The 20,819-nt window shown below is 40.9% G+C and overlaps 1 protein-coding gene across 12 annotated transcripts in view; it reads right to left on the bottom strand.

Annotated features, from left to right (window-relative positions):
- The window catches only part of PUM1 (pumilio RNA binding family member 1), a 178,510-nt gene that overhangs the window by 9,571 nt on the left and 148,120 nt on the right, over positions 1-20,819 (bottom strand). For 8 of the 12 annotated variants that reach the window (XM_043992834.1, XM_043992840.1, XM_043992837.1 and 5 more), the window contains 4 exons: positions 19,771-19,905; positions 17,829-17,966; positions 10,889-11,014; positions 9,373-9,494 (listed from right to left, as the gene is read on the bottom strand). In XM_043992834.1, coding sequence (XP_043848769.1) covers positions 9,373-9,494; positions 10,889-11,014; positions 17,829-17,966; positions 19,771-19,905 — 521 coding nt within the window. The remainder of the gene's footprint in view (positions 1-9,372; positions 9,495-10,888; positions 11,015-17,828; positions 17,967-19,770; positions 19,906-20,819) is intronic. The other 4 variants (XM_043992836.1, XM_043992841.1, XM_043992842.1 and 1 more) reach the window with 1 other exon arrangement.

The raw sequence follows: 20,819 nt of genomic DNA, 5'->3' as shown, positions 1-20,819 counted from the left end.
ACACCCATTCAGTTATTAAGGTCAGGTTAAGGAGGGAGGCAATGAAAGGCCTCTTTTACCTAGTCCAAAAAAAGAAATAGACTGATACCTCATAAGGGCATAGCCCCCAAATCAGAAAATAAAATTCAGAACAGACTAGAAGAGAAATAGAACTATTGAAGCAAAGCTCCATAAAAAAAAAATCCTCAGTAAAAGACAATAAACTTAAGAAGTTTAGGGAGTGGGGGAAGAAAAGATTCTGAATTTGTCACTTAACCAAGTGCAGAACAAGAGGGACTAAAATTAGGAGAGAAACAGATAAATGAAGAAAAGAAAAAGAAAGAAATAATTTAGGTAAAACCTAAGAATTAAGAAAAGGTCAGGAAATGGGATGGTGAGAAAGGGCTTCTGGGAATAGAGGAGCATCAGAAGAGCTTAAGCAAAACTAATCCCAGGGACAAAGAACTAACTTAAAAGAGGAAGGGCCTCATCACCCCTCCAAAAAAACAAAAAAGACAAAAAGACAAAAAGATTTAGGGGCAGCTAGGTGACGCAGTGCATAAAGCACCAGCCCTGGATTCAGGAAGACCTGAGTTCAAATCCAGCTTCAGACACTTGACACTTACTAGCTATGTAACTCTGGGCAAGTCACAACCTTCACTGCCCCGCCAAAATTTAAATTAAAAAAAAAAAAAAAGGAAGGGAATTTTAGTAGAATACTAAAGAAACAAATGAAAGAAATACAATCCTAATAGTCATTAACTTTAAATGTGAATTGACTAAAGAATTCAATAATTCAAAAATCACAGAATGGACTGAAAAAATTCAACAATTTATTATATATCAAGTGAATCCAAAAAAATCAAGTGCTGCAAGCATGTAGTCAGACAAAACAAAAACAAAAAATATCAACAGAGATCAAGAAGAACATATTATGCTTAAGGAAACCATAGATAACAAGTCAAACATTATTAAATCTATAAGTACCAAATGTAATAACACATGAAGTCATAAAAGAGGCATTAACTAAACTGCAGGAAGCTATGACAAGGATAGGAGTCTTTCATGCATTCTCTCAGAGCTAGACAAATTTAACTAAGATATTGACCAAAGAAAAATTAAGGAAGTGAAAAAACTCTTGGAGAATATAGAGATGAAAGTCTTAAAGTATCTCCTAAAAAATGACATTTAAAAAAACCACACATCCCTTATTACCACAAGGCACCTTTATAAAAAAAGGCCATGTCCTAAGACACAAAGAAATGTATAAATATAAAAGTAATGAACACATTGCTTAGAGATCATTATCACTGTTACCAGATTTTTTCCTACTACAAAGTGTTACTTTAAGTATTTGTAAAGATTGTAAATGTACCTACAGTGTGGACACATTCTCATTACCCCTCCTTCTCCTCCCCCACATGCATGCACACACATATATTTTTGCTTGTTTGTTTTGCTGATGTGGGACACAATAAAAACTATACCAATCAATGCTCTAGTATTTTATAAGTAAACCATCATGTCTTCAGTAAGTAGTAACTGGCCGATAGGGGTAGAGGTCCAGCAGCATCTTTTCTTGTTCAAACCTAAACTTAGATCAGGAACTTGAATAGCTCAGACCAGGGGAAGCAACATTAGACTTTGGCCTGGATCACACCACTTTGGGAGCATTGAAAACTTGCAGTTCCCCAACATGTCCCTGAGATCTTAGAATAACACAAGACTCAGTACCCCAAGAAAGCAGCAATAGGACCAGCCCAAACACCAGAAGTTAGGAAGTAGGCTACAAGAATGGGCAAACCAAAATAGAACCCTACCATAATAAGGTGTTATGAGGGCAATGGTGCTCAAGACACAAACACAGGCAAAGACAATGAGAACAAAACATCTACAAGCAAAGCTTCAAAGAAAACAAAGCTTAGAAACAAATTCAACTAGAATTCCTGGAAGATAGAAAACAAGAAGTTAAAAAAAATTTTAATGACAATACTAAGAATTGGAGAAAAAATGAGAGCTAAGAAAAAAAATAGGAAAAAGAATTAACAGCTAGGTACAAGAGGTACAAAACTTTGACCAATCCCACAGGAGGAAAAAATTTACATTTAATGAAATAGAAGACTAGACCAAACATTTTTGATTAAAGGTCTAGAAAGAGAAATGTAGAATTCTTAAGTTCAAAGACAGCAATTTGAAAAACATAAAAATGAAAGCCTAAGTAAGCAATCAAGGACAGAACAAGGATAAGCTGCTTACATTCAAACAGGGAAATGATACACGTGTCCCCTCAGAACTCTATCATCTTCAAGGGCCACAGACAGAAGGCCTGGAATTGGTTCTATTATGTCTTGAGCATGTTAACAGAAAAATGAAAAGAAAAGGGAAGGGAAATATACTAAGAGGGGAAAGAAAGATAGATTAGGGAAATTATGTCATATAAACAGAATGTGTGAGTAGACATCTATATATGCATCCAAATATACATACACATCAGGAAACAGAAATATATTTCATTCAAGAAGGAAATAGGAGAGAATGGGGAGAGGGGTGAATTAGAGAATGGGAGGGTAGATTAAGGAAGCAAGGAAAGAAACAAGAATTTATAAAGTACCTATTATATGCCAGGCAATATTCTAAGCACTTTACAAATCTCATATTTGATCCTTACAACAACCCTGGGAGATAGAGTAAATTAAAGAAGAGATTAGTCCTAACCAAAACAAATTCTAAGGATGTACAAAAATATTTATATCATTTCTTTTTAAATGGCAAAGAATAAGAACCTAAGAGACTGCCCAGAAATTAGGGAATGGCTGAACAACTGAAAGTGGTTAAATGGGATGAAATACTATTGCACTATTAAAAAAGATCAAGAGGACGGTTTCAGAGAAACCTGGGAAGATTCACATGAACTAATGTAGAGTGACGTTTAGAGAACCAGAACAAAGTATACAATGACAACAATATGGTAAAAACAATGACTCCAAACCACCAACAAGAAATAACTTGGAGAAAAACAGAGCTTGGGCACAAACTCAACGAGAATTTCTGGAAAAGATGAAACAAGGTTTTTTAAAAAAATGTTTTTATAAATAAAATGAGAACTTGAGGGGGGAAAATTAGAAAATAAATGAGAACTCCAGAAGAATTGAAAGGGAATAGTTTGGAACAAGCAGTAGTTGCTCAGGCAACAAACTCAGAAAATTCAAATGGATCAAATAGAAGCCAATGACTCCATGAAGCAACAAGAAATATTAAAACAAAGTCAAAAGGCTTAAAAAAAATAGCAGGCAAAAACAAAATGATCTAGAAAACAGATCAAGTAGAAAAAACTTAAGAATCACTTGACAATCTGAACAGCATGACCAAAAATAAAGGCTAGACATCCTATCAAAACAAATCTTAAGAGAACCACAGTCACTACTTATGAAGTAGTCACTATGAAGGAGGGGAGAACTTGGAATATGATATTCCAAAAGGCAAAGAATATAGATTTATGGTCAAGAATATCTTACCCAGCAAAAATTAGTATAATGCTACAAGGGGGAAATAGGCTTGTAATGAAATAGAGAAGTTCCAAGCATTCCTGATAAAACTACTAGAGGTGTAGAGAAATTCTGAAATACAAACAAAGGAGTGAAGAGAAACACAAAAAGATAAACAGTGATAAAAGACTAAGGATAAACTGCTTACATTCAAATAGGAGATGATACATGTGTCCCTTCTTAACCCTATCATCTTAGAGGGATTCCAATTAGACATGGTCTGAGAGTGGTTCTGCTATGTCTTGATGATCTTAAGGAAAGAATGGAAAGAGGGGAAAAGGAATGGGGGGAGAGGTAGAGAAGGAAGGAGGGAGGAAGGAAAGTTAGGGAAATCTAACACAAAAGCACATAATCAGGATGTACAAATAGACAATATATACAAACAAGAAAGGGGGGAAAGTGGCTGATGCTTGAATTACAGTCTCATCTGATCTCTCTTTCCCTTCCCCCCACCCCACACACAGGAGGGAAAGGGAAGAAGGAATTAGAGGAAAGGCAGATTAAGGGTAGAATCAGTCTTATACAAAACAGACTAAGAATATTTATACAAATGTGATGGACTGTACTTAAACTTTTATTAGCATAATGACAACCAGGATTTCAGAGGACCTGAAACCTGGGTAGATGGGTGGGTCAGTAGATAGAGTGAAGGACCTGGAGTCAGAAAGACTCCTCTTCCTGAGTTCTAATCTGGCCTCAAACATTTACTAGTAGTGTGACCCATGGTAAGTCACTTCACGATGTTTGCCTCAGTTTCCTCAACTGTAAAATGAGCTGGAGAAGGAAATGGCAAACTACCCTAGTATCTTTGCCAAGAAAACCCCAAATGGGGTCACAAAGAGTTGGATGTGACTGAAAAATAACAATAACAATCAGATCTGCTACCCAGGGAAATATGGGAAATAACTTTTTGGATATGTACAGTGTTGAAATCTGTTTTGATTGACTCAACATGTTGATAACGGGTTTGGTTTTCTTGTGAAAAGGTGAGAAGACAGACCTTGGCTGAATAAAATAACCAACATTGGAGGGGTTGTAGAAATAGAGATAGAAATAGAAATAGAGACACAGTGATACAGTGTTGAACAAAACTTTGAATGAGTCCAACAATCTGGAAAGCCATTTGGATTACTGCTAAGAAAGTAACTAAAATGTACAATTTGTATTTCAATTTAGGTCAATGAGGAAAAAAAGATACAAAATACTTATAGTAACACTTTTTGTAGTAGGAAAACGCTGAGCTAATCCAGTTGTGTTAGGTTAATATAATATTATTGTGCAATAAGAAACAATGAATATAACAAATACAGAGAAGTAGGGGAAAACTTATATAAACCGATGCAAAGTAAGTAGAGCCTGGGAAACAATATAGACCATGTCTATAATGATAAATATGGAAAGAACAACAAAATAAAGAAAATTCAATGAAGCATAATTATAGCCAGGGGTGTGCTGAAGCTGGTTCCTAAAAACTCAAGAGATGACTAGAAAAGTGTTTGGTGAGAGCATTCACATCTCAGAAATTGGCCAATGCTACAAATGTTGTTGCATTACCATTTTGTTGATGGTCTAACCTTAAGTGATGGAGAAAATGTTAATGATAAAGGTTAAACTTCAAAGTTTATTGTGTGTACATTTGTTGGGAAGGAGGGAGTTATTGGTTAAACATTTACCAGATAATTATAATAATCATCAAATGCAGCCCTAAAGAAGAGCTATGATCTACTTCCTCTTATTTGCAAAGTTGAAGGCCTATGGGGCCCATAAGGGTGTGGAATACTACAGATAATGATAGATTATATGTATATAAAAAATGATAGATACTATAGATATTTGGCCAATGTGCTGGTTAGTTTTGCTGAATGTTTTTGTTACAAATGGTTCTCTGGGAGGGGTAGGATAGGGATATATTAAGATATGAAAATGATGCAAAAAAAATTAATAGAAATCACTTTTTAAAAAGAATTTAAAGGGGAGGGGGAGAATCGTACCAATTTAATAGCATTACATTACCTGGAGGCAGGGATGCCTTAATTAAACAAAGTGGTATTAAGCAAGGTAATTTAATTTTATAACAAAAAGGACACAATTTTTGTCACATTGTTTGCCAGATATTTACAGTTTATCAACTCTTGGCAGATGGTCTAACCTTGTTTCAAATCACATTAGAACCTATGGAAGATTACTTCCTCATCATCAGTCTGGTTCAAAACAAAGAACCAAATGGAATCAAATCTTTACTCAGAAAAATACAGGAATGCTTCTTCCCACTATAACAAGTGAAGGAGGATTTGACCAAGTATCTAATGAAAAACAAAATGAAATATATAAATGGGGGCTGGGGAGGAGAGAGAGAGAGATCGAGATCAAAAGATGGACAGTCTAAAATCCCAAGTTTTCCTACATCAAATTTGAAGTTCCTTTGTCAATTCCCAAGTTTGTTGTGTCAACCAAAACATCTGGATATCTCAATCCCGTGTTCCTCAAAATCACCCCGGGCCTAGCACAACTGAATGGGCCTCATGAATTTTAAGTGCTCCAAATATCACCACTTTCCACACCATACACACATCTGTGGATGCTTAGCACATTCTTTCCTACCTATCTGGCTGTTTTAATCCGCCCTATGTCCCCAGCACATAGCAGAAATTATACAACAAATGCCTGTTGTTGCTCATGCTAATATTAATAGAGTAGTTCCCAGATCTCAGCATCATACAGCCTTAGATGGAAAGGATCTTACAGCACCTCGTATAATACTTTCTCTTGCTCCCAGAGAGGTAGTTACTGGCCTCTGCTTGATGATCTCATCAGTTCCCCTGGGTTCAATCACCATCTCTACAAATAGGACTCCCCAGACTCATCCAGACATGGTGCCTCTCCTGAACTCCAGTCCCACGTCACCAACTACGTAACTGACATTTTGAAATAGATGTCCTGAAGGTATCTTGAATTCATCAAGTTCCAAACAGGATTCATTACTACCCAGCCCTCATTCACCACCATCCTAATCCCTCTTGTTCATGATCTCAGCATTATCTTCAATTCCTCCCTCTCACCACCTATATCCAGTCAATTGCCAAATCTTGCTTCTGCCTCCCTAACATCCTTGCATCCACTGAGACAACACCTACCTCCAGCCCTTGCATGAACACTGCAGTAAACTTTTACTTGGTTTCCCACCTCTACCTTTGCTCTTTTCCAATCCAAGAAGAGATCATTAAAAAGCACAGGTTAGACCACCTTTTCCCTTAAATCTGCTGGCTCCCTACTGTCTGAAGAATTAAAATGAAACTCCTCCGTTTAAAATATAAAGTCCAGGGGCAGCTAGGTGGCACAGTGGATGGAGCACCGGCCCTGGAGTCAGGAGTACCTAAGTTCAAATCTGGCCTCAGACACTTGACGCTTACTGGCTGTGTGACCCTGGGCAAGTCACTTAACCCCAATTGCCTCACTAAAAAAATAAAATAAAATAAAAAAATAAAAATAAAATATAAAGTCCTTCTTAACCTATGTTGAGCCTAAGCTGCAGTTTTGACATATTCGTCCTCTTCACCTCCTGTGGTCCAGCCAAACTTGTCTCCTTGTTAGCCCTCACATTCCACCTCTGCCTGGGGCAATCTCATGCCTACATTGTGCCCTTGCCTCGCCTTGGTCTTTCCTATGAGGCTCAGCTCAAATGACACCTATGCTGTGAGGCCTTTCCTGATCTCCTTCAACCTCCTCTACTTACTATGTAATTATCTTACAAAGAGAATCCTAACCCTTAAGCTTTAAATAGCAAAAAAAACCTTTTGGAATGACTTATCTATACATATAACTATATGTGTTGTTCTCCCCAAGCCCCATTAAGGGCAGTTTTCATTTTCAACTTCATATGCAGTGCCTGCCATATATAATAAATGCTTGCTAAATTCCCATTCCATAGTTGTAAAGCAGCAAGTGTAAAAAAAGCCCTGCTCCTAAACTCCACAGTCAGACACACTGCCGAAGGCCAAAGGTGGCAGGGTCCAACACAACATAGCAAGCACATTTAGTGATGACAAAGAGACGGAAACAATTGAGGTAGTCTATCAGGTAAAGAATAGCCAAACAAACTGTGGAAGAGGAATGGAATAGAATAGGCTTAAGAAATACACACTGAGAAATGAGGGAAGCATGGGAAGGAGTTAAACCAGGAAAAATTAGCTAGGCTCTGACTACAACAGAAATGCTAAGAAGCACTTCCCCAAAGGGAGCACTGTAATCATAATGTCCAAGCTTGTGCTTGAACTAGAGGTGAGAAAACATGCTGACCACTTTCTTCTACAGTAGTGAGTGTGTACGGGGTTAAAGAACACTGGATAATATTATCATCGGACTTGGCAGTCTGGTTAAGCTGCTTTTTGATTTTTTCATTTTTGTTCCTTGGTTCAAAAGATGGCTAAGTGTGTAGGTGATGGGAAAGGGATACATCTGGAAACCAAAGTGATTCTTTAAAACAAAAATCAAAACAAAACAATTTCCCACTCCTGCTATCCTGAAACCTAGTCCTCCTAGTGTACTGAAACTTAGTTCTAATTCTGGTATCTGAGGATAAAGAAAACAATCCTAAATCTTCTTCTCCATGATGCCACTTCATGTATTGAAGCCTGAAATCCTGTCTTCTCCAAACATTCCTTCAAATGAAGCTAACACATGTTTTCAATGTCAAATTCGTGCTGCCAATTTTATAAAATTTAATGGCCAGGGTTCTCACTGACACTACTGGAATTAGGGAGATGGTTACTTATTTACTCTTTCCCTCCAAGCTGCAGTAGGATTCCACCAGGAGATAGGTTACTGCAAAAAAAAAAAAAGTGATTTGAGTATTCCTACTCCTTCCTGAGAGAATAGGAGCTAGGACGGTTCCTCCACATCTATTGCCAGAACTTAGGAAATATGCTGAAGGGTGGTCACTGAATTCTACACTGGATCTTATGTCTGAGTGTCATTGACCCTTCGCATTCTATATCACTTGTGAAATGGCCAGGACCTTACAGGATGTTCTATCATGAAAAAATAGACAGAGACATGAAGTTGGTCAGGAGAAGAAGGTAGAACTGATCCCTGTGACTGAAAAGACTGGTCCTGGGTCTCATCTGCCTCTCCAAGAGCAGGCATATAGATTGGTGGAGCTCACATACCCACAGATTCCCATATTAAAATGGAAAAAATTAATTTTGATCTATGGAATTTAGTGCTTCAATCACCCTGGCTGGAATGTAACTAATTGAATTTGTGGAAAGGATATTTACCCTTCTGTATCATCCCAAAAAATTCAATTAAGATAGCAGATAGGACTCTGAGTAGTCAAACAAGGTAAGTGGTCAGCAGAAAGGTAGCTACCAGGATTCCCTAGCTCTGGGCAATCATTTAACAAGAACAATGCAAGATCAGGACTGAAAGGTAAGCTCCCTCTCCTTTGGATGTCCATCATTAGAACAAAACTTGTAATCAGCAGCAACACCATTCACTGTACAAGTTGCCAACCTGGTAAAAATGTGAATTCACCAAGTTCTGTGCAATGGGAAGAAGCTGGAGGAATAATGAAGCTTCCAGAGGCATTGGCCTATTTCTTTCAGGTTAGAATGTGGAAATGGATTCCTAAAGCACTGAGGAAAACTGCTGAGTGTTCAAAGATGCTTAGAGAGAGGGGCTCAGGAGGAACAAGTTTGGTTTTGCTTAGTATTTAACTAGGCCAAGACTTTTCTTGATCAACAGCATGATTTATTCCATCTGCCTTAAGCCAAAACCTCAGCTAATCTCCTCTCTCCTGAAATCCAGATTAGGAAAAAACAACTGTTGTAGGGTTAAACCAGTCACATACCTTGCAAATTTGTGCTGACTTAACACAAGCACATTCCCTCTTATTTCTGCTACGATTTTGCTTTTATCCTCAGGACGACCATGCTCCAATACATGTTGGATTACATAATTTCCATACTGGTCCTGTTGACATGACAAAGAGAAGAGCCAAGCTTACATCGTTTCCACAGTTCTACACAATTCCTACAAGTCTGATCAACATCATTCCCCCCAAGGACTGAGATGGTTCCTTTGAAGAACAAAGAAAGCTACTCTTAACCTCAAACTGTCCAAGTGGTAAAAGGACTAATTGTCCCCTTTTACAAACCTGGTGCACATTGCCAGTACTAGAGAATGGTATCAGTATAAAGAGCCAGTATGAGCTAAAATACACTACTTTGAAGTTTCCTTGGTTTAAGACCCTGTTCACACAGGACCTTGAAAATGCCTGATGGGGGGCAGCTAGGTGGCCCAGTGGATAAAGCACCGGCCCTGGATTCAGGAGGACCTGAGTTCAAATCTGGCCTCAGACACTTGACACTTACTAGCTGTGTGACCCTGGGCAAGTCACTTAACCCCAATTGCCCCACCAAAAAAAAGCCTGATGACTTACAGTATGTCAATAGAGTGGGGGTGGGACTAGAGAAAAATGTGTCCTTTAAAATTCCCTTTATTTTTTTTTGGGGGGGGGGGGTGGTGGTGGTTGCGGGGGGCAGGCAGGGGTGGTGGCAATGAGGGTTAAGTGACTTGCCCAGGGTCACACAGCTAACAAGTGTCTGAGGCCAGATTTGAATTCAGGTTCCTGTGTTCGTCCTGAGTCCAGGGCTCGTGCTTTACCCACTGCGCCACCTAGCTGCCCCCTCTCCTTTAAAATTCTACAGCATTAGTTTGATGTTTTGAAATGGAAAAAAAAATATTTTAACTCCTCAGGATAGTCATGAAGGAAGTGGTGTTTTAGACCCAGACAGATTTAAAACATACAATCTATATATTTCTTCATTCAGGCTCTTCCCTTACCTCCCAGAATTTAAAATTACAGGGCTGCTTTAATTTCTTTTTGTTCAGATGCACATTCTTCTTTTCTTAAATGTGTAGATTATAAATAAGTAAAGCCAGTCTGGCCTTCAGATAAAACTCTATAAACATAGAAAGAAAGACTACCAGAACTGGCAAGGAAGGTCCTTCAAAACTATGGGGGGACACCATGGCGATGTGACTGGCGCAGGGCAGCAACAAGGTTTCATGGCTCCCATTCCAGAACTCTTTCTACACCATGACAGATACTAGCTCTCTAGATCTAAAAGGATCATGTGATCCCCAAGGTCAAATAGCTGTGTAATGGCAGAGTTGGGACCAGGAACCTAGGATTGAAGTGAACCACTCCACTGCAGTGCCACATTGCTCTGAGATGAGGCAGGCTGCTCTCACAGATACTAGGGAGGGCCAGGCTCAGCTTTCTGAAGCAGATCCCCATGTCACTAGGTCAAAGCTGGGCCCGATGCTGGCTATCTCATTGCCTTTTCTGGCTTCTCCACTACCTGGACAAGCTGCTCCGTATGCTGGTGAAGCTCCTCCAAAATGGGAAGCGTCTGTTCCGGAAGACAGTGCTCCAGGATCCTCTGAATGACTCGACAGCCATAAGGATGTGTAGACAGTGCAAATACCTGGCAAAGAGAACCCGCCAAACAAAATAAGCAGGTACATTTCAATACAATAAGCCTATATGTCTTCCTGTGCCTAGATATGCAGAACAGGTTCTGAGCTTTACATATATCAACAATTCACACATGCAGAGAGGGCTTTAAAGGCAGCCAATTGCATTCCCCTACCAAACAGGCTGTCCTACAAGGAAGGACATGAACCCTCCTACTTTAGAGAGGAGAGAACATGGGTATAGAGTGATCGGGTGACATGCTACAGGATCTAGGCACCTTCACACTCCAAGTCACAGGATAACCTGGGAAGTCCTATCACTCCTTTCTTCACATACCTGCCTCTGAGATTCTCCTGGGAACTATTCCTAAACCTGTTATAACTAAGGCAACCTTCTTCTTTCTGCTCAAAGCCTCCAGAGGGCTTCATTTCCATATCCTTTTGCCAAGTCACATTTACAAACCCATAACCAATAGGGGAAAGGGGGAGAGGCAATGTAAGGGGGAGGGGGAGTAGGAGAGAGGAAGAATAATAATGTTTTGTGTTTTGTTGGAAAGAGACAGGGAATAAAAAGAAACTTCCCTACAATCCAACAGAAGGTAAATTTCTAGTCACGTGCACAGGAGAAATTTTACAGCAAGAATTCTGGCAGGAGAAATGACTGACTGTAGGCAAATTCAGCATGAAGACTCTAAGTAATTTACCCAGATCAGCAAAATGAGCACACCAGCCTGAGAACTAATGGTAAGGCCCAGCACCAGAATGGAATTTGGCTGATGGCCTGGGAAGTTGATCCATGGCACAGAATCCTTCTTAACTCAGGGAGCCAGTGGGAAAACACAGATGGGGAGCGTGAGGCTTCATTCATGGTGAACATGGATGGTGGTCAAGAGTACATAACAAAAGGAACCAGGGAAATAGTTCAATGAGCTGAGAAAAGTCAAGTATGAAAGATAGCCTATGTCAGGGCCATGGGCCAAATCAGAATCAGAAATTCCTGGTTCCAGGCTCTAAGAGTGTGATGCAACAGGGAGCCAAGATAGGCAAAGGCAAAGGACATGGGTCCTGCAATCAGAGACTAAAAACTGGAAGAGAGCTCGATTTCAGACTAGGGAGCTGAGGCACCGAGGTTAAGTGCCGTGCCTGGGCTCACAGAGCCCATAGCATGTGAGACAGGACCCAAGACCCTTCTTAGTTCCCTAACTCCAAGCCTGATGCCCTTCATTCCTACCACCTGCCTGCAGTACCCTCCAGCCATATGTCAGTTGGCCTCATTGCTCATTCCAACACCCCCTCCACCCAAAGCTAAAGGTCCACTGTGTAGTAGCAGACTTGTCCCCCAGAGTGCTGCTGCCTTCATTGGCTTACACAGAAAACAGACAGTTGTAGAAACCATTCCTTCTTCAACAATGGTGACTGCACATCCAGAGCCAAAGATTTGTGGGATGTCAGAGATGGCCTTAAAACTCTGGGGCACAGGGGCAGCTAGATGGCACAGTGGATAGAGCACCAGCCCTGGAGTCAGGAGTACCTGGGTTCAAATCTGGCCTCAGACACTCAACACTTACTAGCTGTGTGACCCTGGGCAAGTCACTTAACCCCAACTGCCTCACTAAAAAAAAACCAAAACAAACAAAAAAACCCACAACAAACTCTGGGGCACAACAGTGTGAACTGTCTCACAAGGGGTGCTCTCCTCCTACCATACATACATCCTGCTTCCCTACCAAGTACTAGAAACAAGTATAGGAGTTGTGAATTTCATTCCCCAGGTATTCATCCTGTCCACTGACCAATACTGGAAACAATGTGTCCAACAGGTGCAGGCTTGAAGACGGTAAACACATGAAGAACCAAGGACAAGAGGAAGACATGGAGAACTTGAATGAGAGACTCATCCCTTTATCTGCTACTAATGTCTGGAGGATGATCGTACAGAAAATCCATATGCTCAGCCAAACTCAGATTCCTATTGAAAAGACTCCCCTGCAGTTCCAAAGCTCCTCAAATGATTGGTATAGCCTACTTTTGCTGCTTACAACTTAGTTTATATGCCAAGATCTGATGCCACCTTTGGCTAACTCAGGTAATCTACTATTAGTATCACCTGGGGAGAGTGCCTGCAAGGCTAGAAAATACCAAAATTTGAGCGGAAAGGGATGTTTAGTATAGATAAGAGAATCATCTGGTTAACAGAACTGCACAGAAAAGAAGACCACCCTCCCCACCCCCAACTGATGGGTGATATTAGCACCACTCATTCAGGGGTGATTCTGGTACGCTAACTAACTGCTGGTCTCCTCTGACTAGCCAGGAAAGTAGAGGAGATAGGGAATAAAGAGAGGATTCTTAGCAAGAAGAGTTTTGAACAGAATAGATCCAAGAGGACTTGAGCTGGGAAAGGCAGGCAGGCAGATTTCCATGAGGTCAGGGGCTCTTCTGTTCTGGTCTCTGGCCCACTGGAGACACCAGATCAACACTTGTCCACTGAAAGGGTTGCAAAAGCTTCAGTTGCTTCCCTACTACCCACCTTCACTTGCAAATACCCTATTGGACTGAACGGCATAAGCTGACTTCATAGTGGAGATGCAACCCACAGAATTCCAAAATGACTTGAGGAGGGTCATGTTTATTTCCCATGAATGGGCTGCTACATTAACACTTGAACTGAGTCCACAGGGAAACAGAGCCTGGACTGAACAGGGCATCACACACTTCACCTTCCTTGTCAGGGGCCCACTCCTGCTTGGATGGTGGATCTTTGAACTTGAAAACAGGGCCTCATGCCAGCTGTCAGCTGAGCACAAGACTGAGGTAGGCCTGCATGGCTGCCAAGTTCTTGAGACCTATCAATGGCTTGGGGAGGGGAGCAATATCCAGCTTCTTTCATCCAATGTCTGGGCTCTTATTCCGGTAACATAACACTTGGGAAAACCATGCAAGAGAGAACCCACCTTCACAGAACCTGGTAGTTTTCTGCTCTGATGGAATTGGTACTCCAGGCTTCTGTGACCTTCTAACTTCAAATAAGGACAAGATGGATAAACAGCTTTCCCCCCCCAAAATGTGTTTTCTTTTTCTAGGTATGAAGAACCTCTATGAAAAATGCCTTAACAGCAGTGCCAGTTAGTGGGGGAAATACCATGTCACTTCCTCAAGAAAGGGATTTCGTAGATCTTGATTTATTAGCACCAGGGGTGTGATGGATTCTTTAAGAGCAAAACTTCCCTAAAGAGCTTTGGTTACCTGAGCCGATGAGCTAAGGGGTAAAGGCAGGGCTGAAAAGGACAGGTTCATAGCTGGCAAATCCCAGAAGAGGGTGGAAGTCCTTCATGGCCATGGATAATTCTCATAAGAGCATGGCCTCTTTCATGAGTCCATGCATAGCCTGCTCTTATGTCTGCATATACCATGTGCTCTTACAAACTGTCCCTTTTAACACTTCCAGTGTTCCAGTTTCAAAAATTGGTGGCTCTGGCTCAAGTACTAGAGACAGTTTTTAACCATCTGACATAGTGTCTGAGAGCAGAACAGCTGACTCTTCGAAAAAGACCAAGGAGCTCAGAGTCTTTTTCAGCATCCAATCTTCTCCTGCACCCAATCCATGGTCATACTATTATTTCTAAGGGACCTGAAAATTCATCGTCCTTCCTCTGTTCCCCATCCAGGTAGCCTCCAGAAGATGACCACCTCACATAGAACACTTCCACTGGCAGAGGACTCAATCAAAAGGGAAGACAGGTGAGTTCATTTGGCAAATTATTCTCCAGTTCTTTCTTGTGCATGATCCCAGAGTGCAGGTAGATGCAAAGGGCAACTGTAGCACTTCAACCTTGCTGGCAATCAAGATGTCTTTGGAAGGAGGGTCCGCACCATTCTGAAGAATGGGACCAAACTGCTTCTTTGTCCAAAAAAATGCCAGACTTATTCTAAGAAAAACATGTGCTCTCCTGAACAAGTAAAAATATGGATGAGTGGGTGCTGTACTCCATCTTGATACTGGTCACAAAGACGCAGCCATCAAATGGTGACCACTATGAGAAGTACACCCTCATTGGTCATGTCCAAAAATGTGAAGGACAGCGAGTCTCACAGCACCTTAGGAAACTAACCGATCTCATGACAGTTCCTGGTTGAAGGGCAGAAGTGAAGAGAGTGGGAACTGAGGAATGAATTTTACTTTCCTGGCTGCCAGCTCTCTTCACCACAGTATGCTGCTATGTCCTTGCCCAGGTAGGCCCTTGCTGCTTGGGCTGCTGAGAAGGGAAAACCATGGTAGAGGCATGCTGGTTCAATTCATACTAGATTCGCTTCGGCTATCACTCTGCCACCTCCTGAGGTTACCTTAGAGGTAAGACATGAGATTGGGAAAGGGATAATAAGTGAACTTCATCGGGTCTTTCATCTGAGGCTAGCCTTGAGTACAGTGCTATATTTAATCATCCCTCCTGATAGCTCTTCCTAGGCCTGCTGCCAGAAATTCCATCAAGTGATCCACCAGAGCCAACCTGTTCCATCAGAATGCTGGGCCAGCATGCAGAAGCTGGTTTTATACTCAACAAAGGAACTCCACTGAGTGAGAGCCAACAGGTGTTTTTGTTGGTAGTTTCCATATAAAATAAGACAACAAAAGCCTCAAAGCTTTCTTAAAGGAGGCCCTCAAAGTTGGTGAGCAGGGAGTACTTGGTTATTTGTGGAGCAGGATAGTTTGCTTAAAGGCAGGGAATGGGGAAGGCAGTAGGGAGGAAGCGCTGTGGCACAAAGCAGCCCTTACAAAACTATGGATCAAAGATGAATTTTGATTGGGCAAAGGAGCCCAGCAAGCTCCATGGCCGGGATAGAGAACTTCTCCAGAGTGGTCACCATGCCACTTAGTTCCATTGTGAAGACACAGAGCTATGCTTGTAACAAGCCCTTCCCTTGGGGCAGTAGTCAAGGTGCCATGAAGTTTCTAATTACCAGTGACAGTCTGGCCCGAGTCCTGCTTCACTGGGACAATCTGCACTTAGCCACTGGTAACAGTGACTCGTTGGATTGCTGGCAGAGAAAGGATGTCCAGAAATGTAAGGAGACGGCAGGGGCCCAGACAAGCCTGTTTAGAGGTGAGGAGTACAAAGGCCAAAGTGGGGCATGATCCATGGTGCTGGCTCACCCCTCCCTTTCTAGAGGACTTGGGAAGGGAAGCCAGGAGCATGCTGCTACAAAACAACATCAGGAACCCAGGATATAGGTCGAGGAGCAAGAGAGGTAGAATGTGACAGCAGAGAAGAGTCAAAATGAGAAAACCATAAGGTTCCCAAGGAGTGGAGAGAGGAGGAATCAAGAGGCAAAAAATGCAGCTTTGGTGTGACAACAGTTCAGTGCTGCTGCTTAACGAATGAAGAATGAGGAACTGAGTCGGGCAAAAAGTACAGGTTCAGGGTGTCTCCAAAAAGAACCAAGAAACCCCTTGTGGGGGTGTGGGAAGTTTTGCCCAAAAACCTATCAATCACTACCTTTATTAACTCCTGTACAATCTATAAATCAACAAATTTCAATTCATGAGTGAGAATATTCCCTGTGTTGCAGCTACCACAGTTAAACACCACCTGATGAAGAAATGGACGCGACCACAGCAACCTAATCCGATCCACTCAAAACCCAAATTATGAGGTTTGTCTTAAAACACGGGACTCGGCCTTACTCCTCCACACACCCACAGTGAGGACTGCATTCACTTGTACTCACTCAGATTCACTTGTAGCATAAAAACACTTCTGAAAAAGTAATCTGGATTGTAGCAATTTTTTAAAAAACAACTTCAATCTTTTAAATATTTTAAGAGTCCCAGATAGAACCCAATGGACACACACACACACACACACACACACACACACACACACACACACACACGAGTTTCATTGTAGTATGTTCTATTTAAGGGATTAAAACCCATTTTTCTAAAATAATTTTTATCAGTTTCATGTAGTGAGAACATGTGAATGTTACAGCTGACACAGATATCCTCAAAACGTTAATCAACTCAGAAAGGCCTAAATATTAGACTGATGTTTAAAGAAACAAAACAAAAATAAACCCCCACCCCCATCCCCAGCCTCCAAAACAAAAAACATCCTATGAACAAGAATCACCAAATTTGGTAGCGCCTGGATCAGTGTGGAGGGTCTGCATAAGGAAAGAATTTCCCCAAACTGACACAATCCTATCAAAACAAAAATCCCACACAACACACACACAGATGGCCGGCGCCACAAATTGTGTAAAAATCGTCACTGTAAAGATGTTTCCATAGAGGTGTACAGTTGTTAGGTTACTGGTACCTTTCTATGTTTGTAGATATAATTTCAAATAACTATCTTAAAAATATGAATAACAAAAAAGTCATATTTGTCTGCAAAAGCAATTTCTAGTTGACCATGAGGTCACTGCAATAAGAAAAACAACAACTACTAACATTTATACAGCAACTACTCTGTGCTAGACACTGTGCTAAGCACTATATAAACATTGTTTCATTTGATCCTCACAACAATTCTGCAAAGTAGATGCTATTTTTATCCTCATTTTAGAGATGAGGAAACTGAGGCAGGCAGAGGTTAAAAAATGACCTGCCTCACATCACACAGTTAGTGTCTGGGGCCGGATCTGAACTCTAGTCCTCCTGACTCCGGGCATGGCACCACTATCTACATACCGCACAGCAGAGGGGTATTAAGGTTTGAAGCATATTCAAATGTTAGGTTGGAATTCCCACTTTGCATCTGATGCACAACAAAACCCACAAATGAGCCTTAGAGTTTCACTGATTGATCTTCTGTCACTTACCTGTCCCTTGAATGCATCAATAATAAACTGGAGGGACTGAGGTTGCACACATTCGATACACTTCTGAACCACGTGATTGCCATTCTGGTCTTTCACACATTTCAGGACATGGCCATCTAGTTCCCGAACCATCTCATTCTATTGGAGAGAAAGAGAAAGCAAGCACCACCAGAATCATGGCTGGAAAATCCCTACATAACATGGTCACACAGATAAACATCAATGAACAGGGGCATCAAACCAGTAAACATAAGAAATTATGAGAACATCAGAAATGAAAACCTGCAAATCAGTCACAGACACTGACACAAATACAGTGAAGGAATGCATTACAAGGTAAAGTGATATCATGTAATTTGATAATATGACAGTTTCTACATTAATGATGAATCCTATTAAAAAGAGGAGAAAACAGAGGCCCAGCCAAGGAAAGCACTTGACACGAGTTTTAAAAATGATGGCACTGGGGGCGGCTAGATAGCACAGTGGATAAAGCACTGGCCCTGGATTCAGGAGTACCTGAGTTCGGATCCGGCTTCAGACACTTGACACTTACTAGCTGTGTGACCCTGGGCAAGTCACTTAACCCCCATTGCCCCGCAAAAAAAAAAAAAAAAAAAAAAAAATGATGGCACTGAAGGGGCTCAAACTTCATCCTTTGATTCCAAATCCAATCGTCTTTCTACACTGCTGGATGCTTCCCTCTTGACCACCCCAGCTTACAAGCAGTAAATGCTCATTAAATTTCTCCCTTAATGGGTCTGACAATTATAATTCATGAGAAAAAGGAAGGTGGAAATAGTTCTAAGATACTACAACTGAATGAAGAACAACTATTAACACCAGGGCCAGAGCAGCAAAAAGTTGGGGTGGCCCTGGAAGGTTTCCTGACAAGGAGATATCAGTGCAGAATAAGCATCCCTTGGGGAAATAAATCAGAGGGAGGCGGTAGGAACTAGGGGACAGTCCTGTAGTGCCCATTAAGAAAAAGGCACACAAGGTAGAAAAAGCCAAAAACATATCTTCTTTCTTAAAAAGGTGCTAAGGGGGTGGGAGGGGGACTGCAAGTGGACAAATCAGAACTGCTTATCTTTAAGATGACTCATACCTGAGTCCCTTCAAGGCAACTTGTGTAAGATCAAAGTACAAAATCAGAAATGAAGAGATCAGAGTGAATGAGTTGAAAAAAAAACAAACTAGAAAATGGGAAATTTGGAAGCCAGGTAGAATATTTCACAAGTTTATGAAGAGAGGGACTAAATACACTATCTGAAAAACACATAGGAAATTGTAGTGAGTTCTGAATCTTGCAACAGCAGAAACTTGCGGAAGTTACAAAAAAGATTAAGAGAGATGAAATGTCATTTTCGACATTTCTCAGCAACTAGCATATTTCCTTATGCTCAAATAGTTAATACAGTTAATAAATGCTTACTAAATTGAACTCAAATGAGGAATTAAATGCACAAGCTCAGATGCTTAAGACTAAAGATAGATCAACATTAGAAGGATATTGTGAAAAATCTCCTGAAATTCCACTGTTGAAAAGTTAACTGCCAACTATTAAAACCATATGTTGTATTGAAGAGATGTATGCTGATTTCTAGCTCACAGAACTAGAACAGGAATAGTAAGTATTCTGAGACCACCTGGTCCAATCCTCACATTTTAGAGATGAGGAAACTGACACCCAGAGATGCTAAGTAACAAGGTCAAAGAGCTGGTGATTGGGAAACATACATATTAAATTAAAATAATCATGGAAAGTGAATTTACAATTTTATGGTTCACATTTGCCATCCACAAAAGCCAAATACCAAAAGCCGCCACAGACACAAAAGAAAAAGTGTGAAAGAAAACAGGAGACTAACTCACAAAGTTGATTATGTATTACACAGAGGAACATCAAACATCAAGAAAAAAGTTAAAAGTGGAAACTTACAATTACCTGCTGGTCTGGGGGAATAAACTCAAGGGCTTTCTGGATGACCCGACAGCCGTACATCTGCAGAGCCAAGGATAGGACATGCCCTCGGATCCTTTCTGCCAAAGCCAGCTTCTGTTCAAGGCTGCCAAACTAGGGGGGAAAAAAATCACAAGAACAAGGGTTACTATTGGGAACAAAGGTTTATTTAAAAAAAAAAAAAAGGGCAAACAGCAACACAACTCCTATAGGTCCAGTCAATAGGTTATTGCCATTGGATCTTCTATACGTTTAAAGCTTTATTAAAGTATTTGGTTTAATCAAGATTAGAATCTAAAAGGGATGGGTTTTTGAAGCCAAAGAGCTTAAATTACTTCCATGATTTTAGAAGAAAGCAGCAGCAGCAATACTGTCACTGTGGATTTATATGCCCCTAAAATGCTCACATGTTTACAAGATATTATTCCATCTGGTCTCTCCCAAGCTATGAGATAGGTACTATAGGTGTTTTTTAGGAACTCCAAGTGTAGAAACTCCCTGCACCAAGATAACCAGCAACTTACCTGTAAACTCGTTCAGTTCTGACAGTTACTTGGGGGACTGAGAAATGACTTACCACCCTCAGAAGGATAAGCCCCGTCCCTTCAATGGTCACAAGTATTCTTCATTAGACAACCATTTAAAAGGTCAAGGACAGCTGCCTTCTCAACTTTCTCTTAAGGTCCATCTGACTTTTCTACTTTTGTTAGTTTCAAGTAGGTAACTATCTAAGAATATTTAAATATCATATAAGACACTATGGGTGTGAGGGATACAAATGGGGGATGAGGCAGGCCTTGCCCTCAAGGGGGGTAAAGGAGGTACCTGGGAGGGTAGAACCCAGGAGCAGAGAGCAATGACTAGGTGTGAATTATCTAGGATAGTGAATTCTTTGTTCATGAAATACTTTTGATGGATCTGTGCTCTCAATGTATCCAAATCAGTTGATTACCTTTACAGCATTGCTGTGACTGTAAGTATGTCTCCTGGTTCTATCCACTTTGCATCAGGTTATACAAGTCTTCCCA

This window comes from Dromiciops gliroides, chromosome 3 (genome assembly GCF_019393635.1).
Source record: "Dromiciops gliroides isolate mDroGli1 chromosome 3, mDroGli1.pri, whole genome shotgun sequence".
NCBI lineage: Eukaryota > Metazoa > Chordata > Mammalia > Microbiotheria > Microbiotheriidae > Dromiciops > Dromiciops gliroides.
The sequence above is the reverse complement of the archived record's forward strand: the minus strand, read 5'-3'. Positions and strand labels throughout refer to the sequence as shown.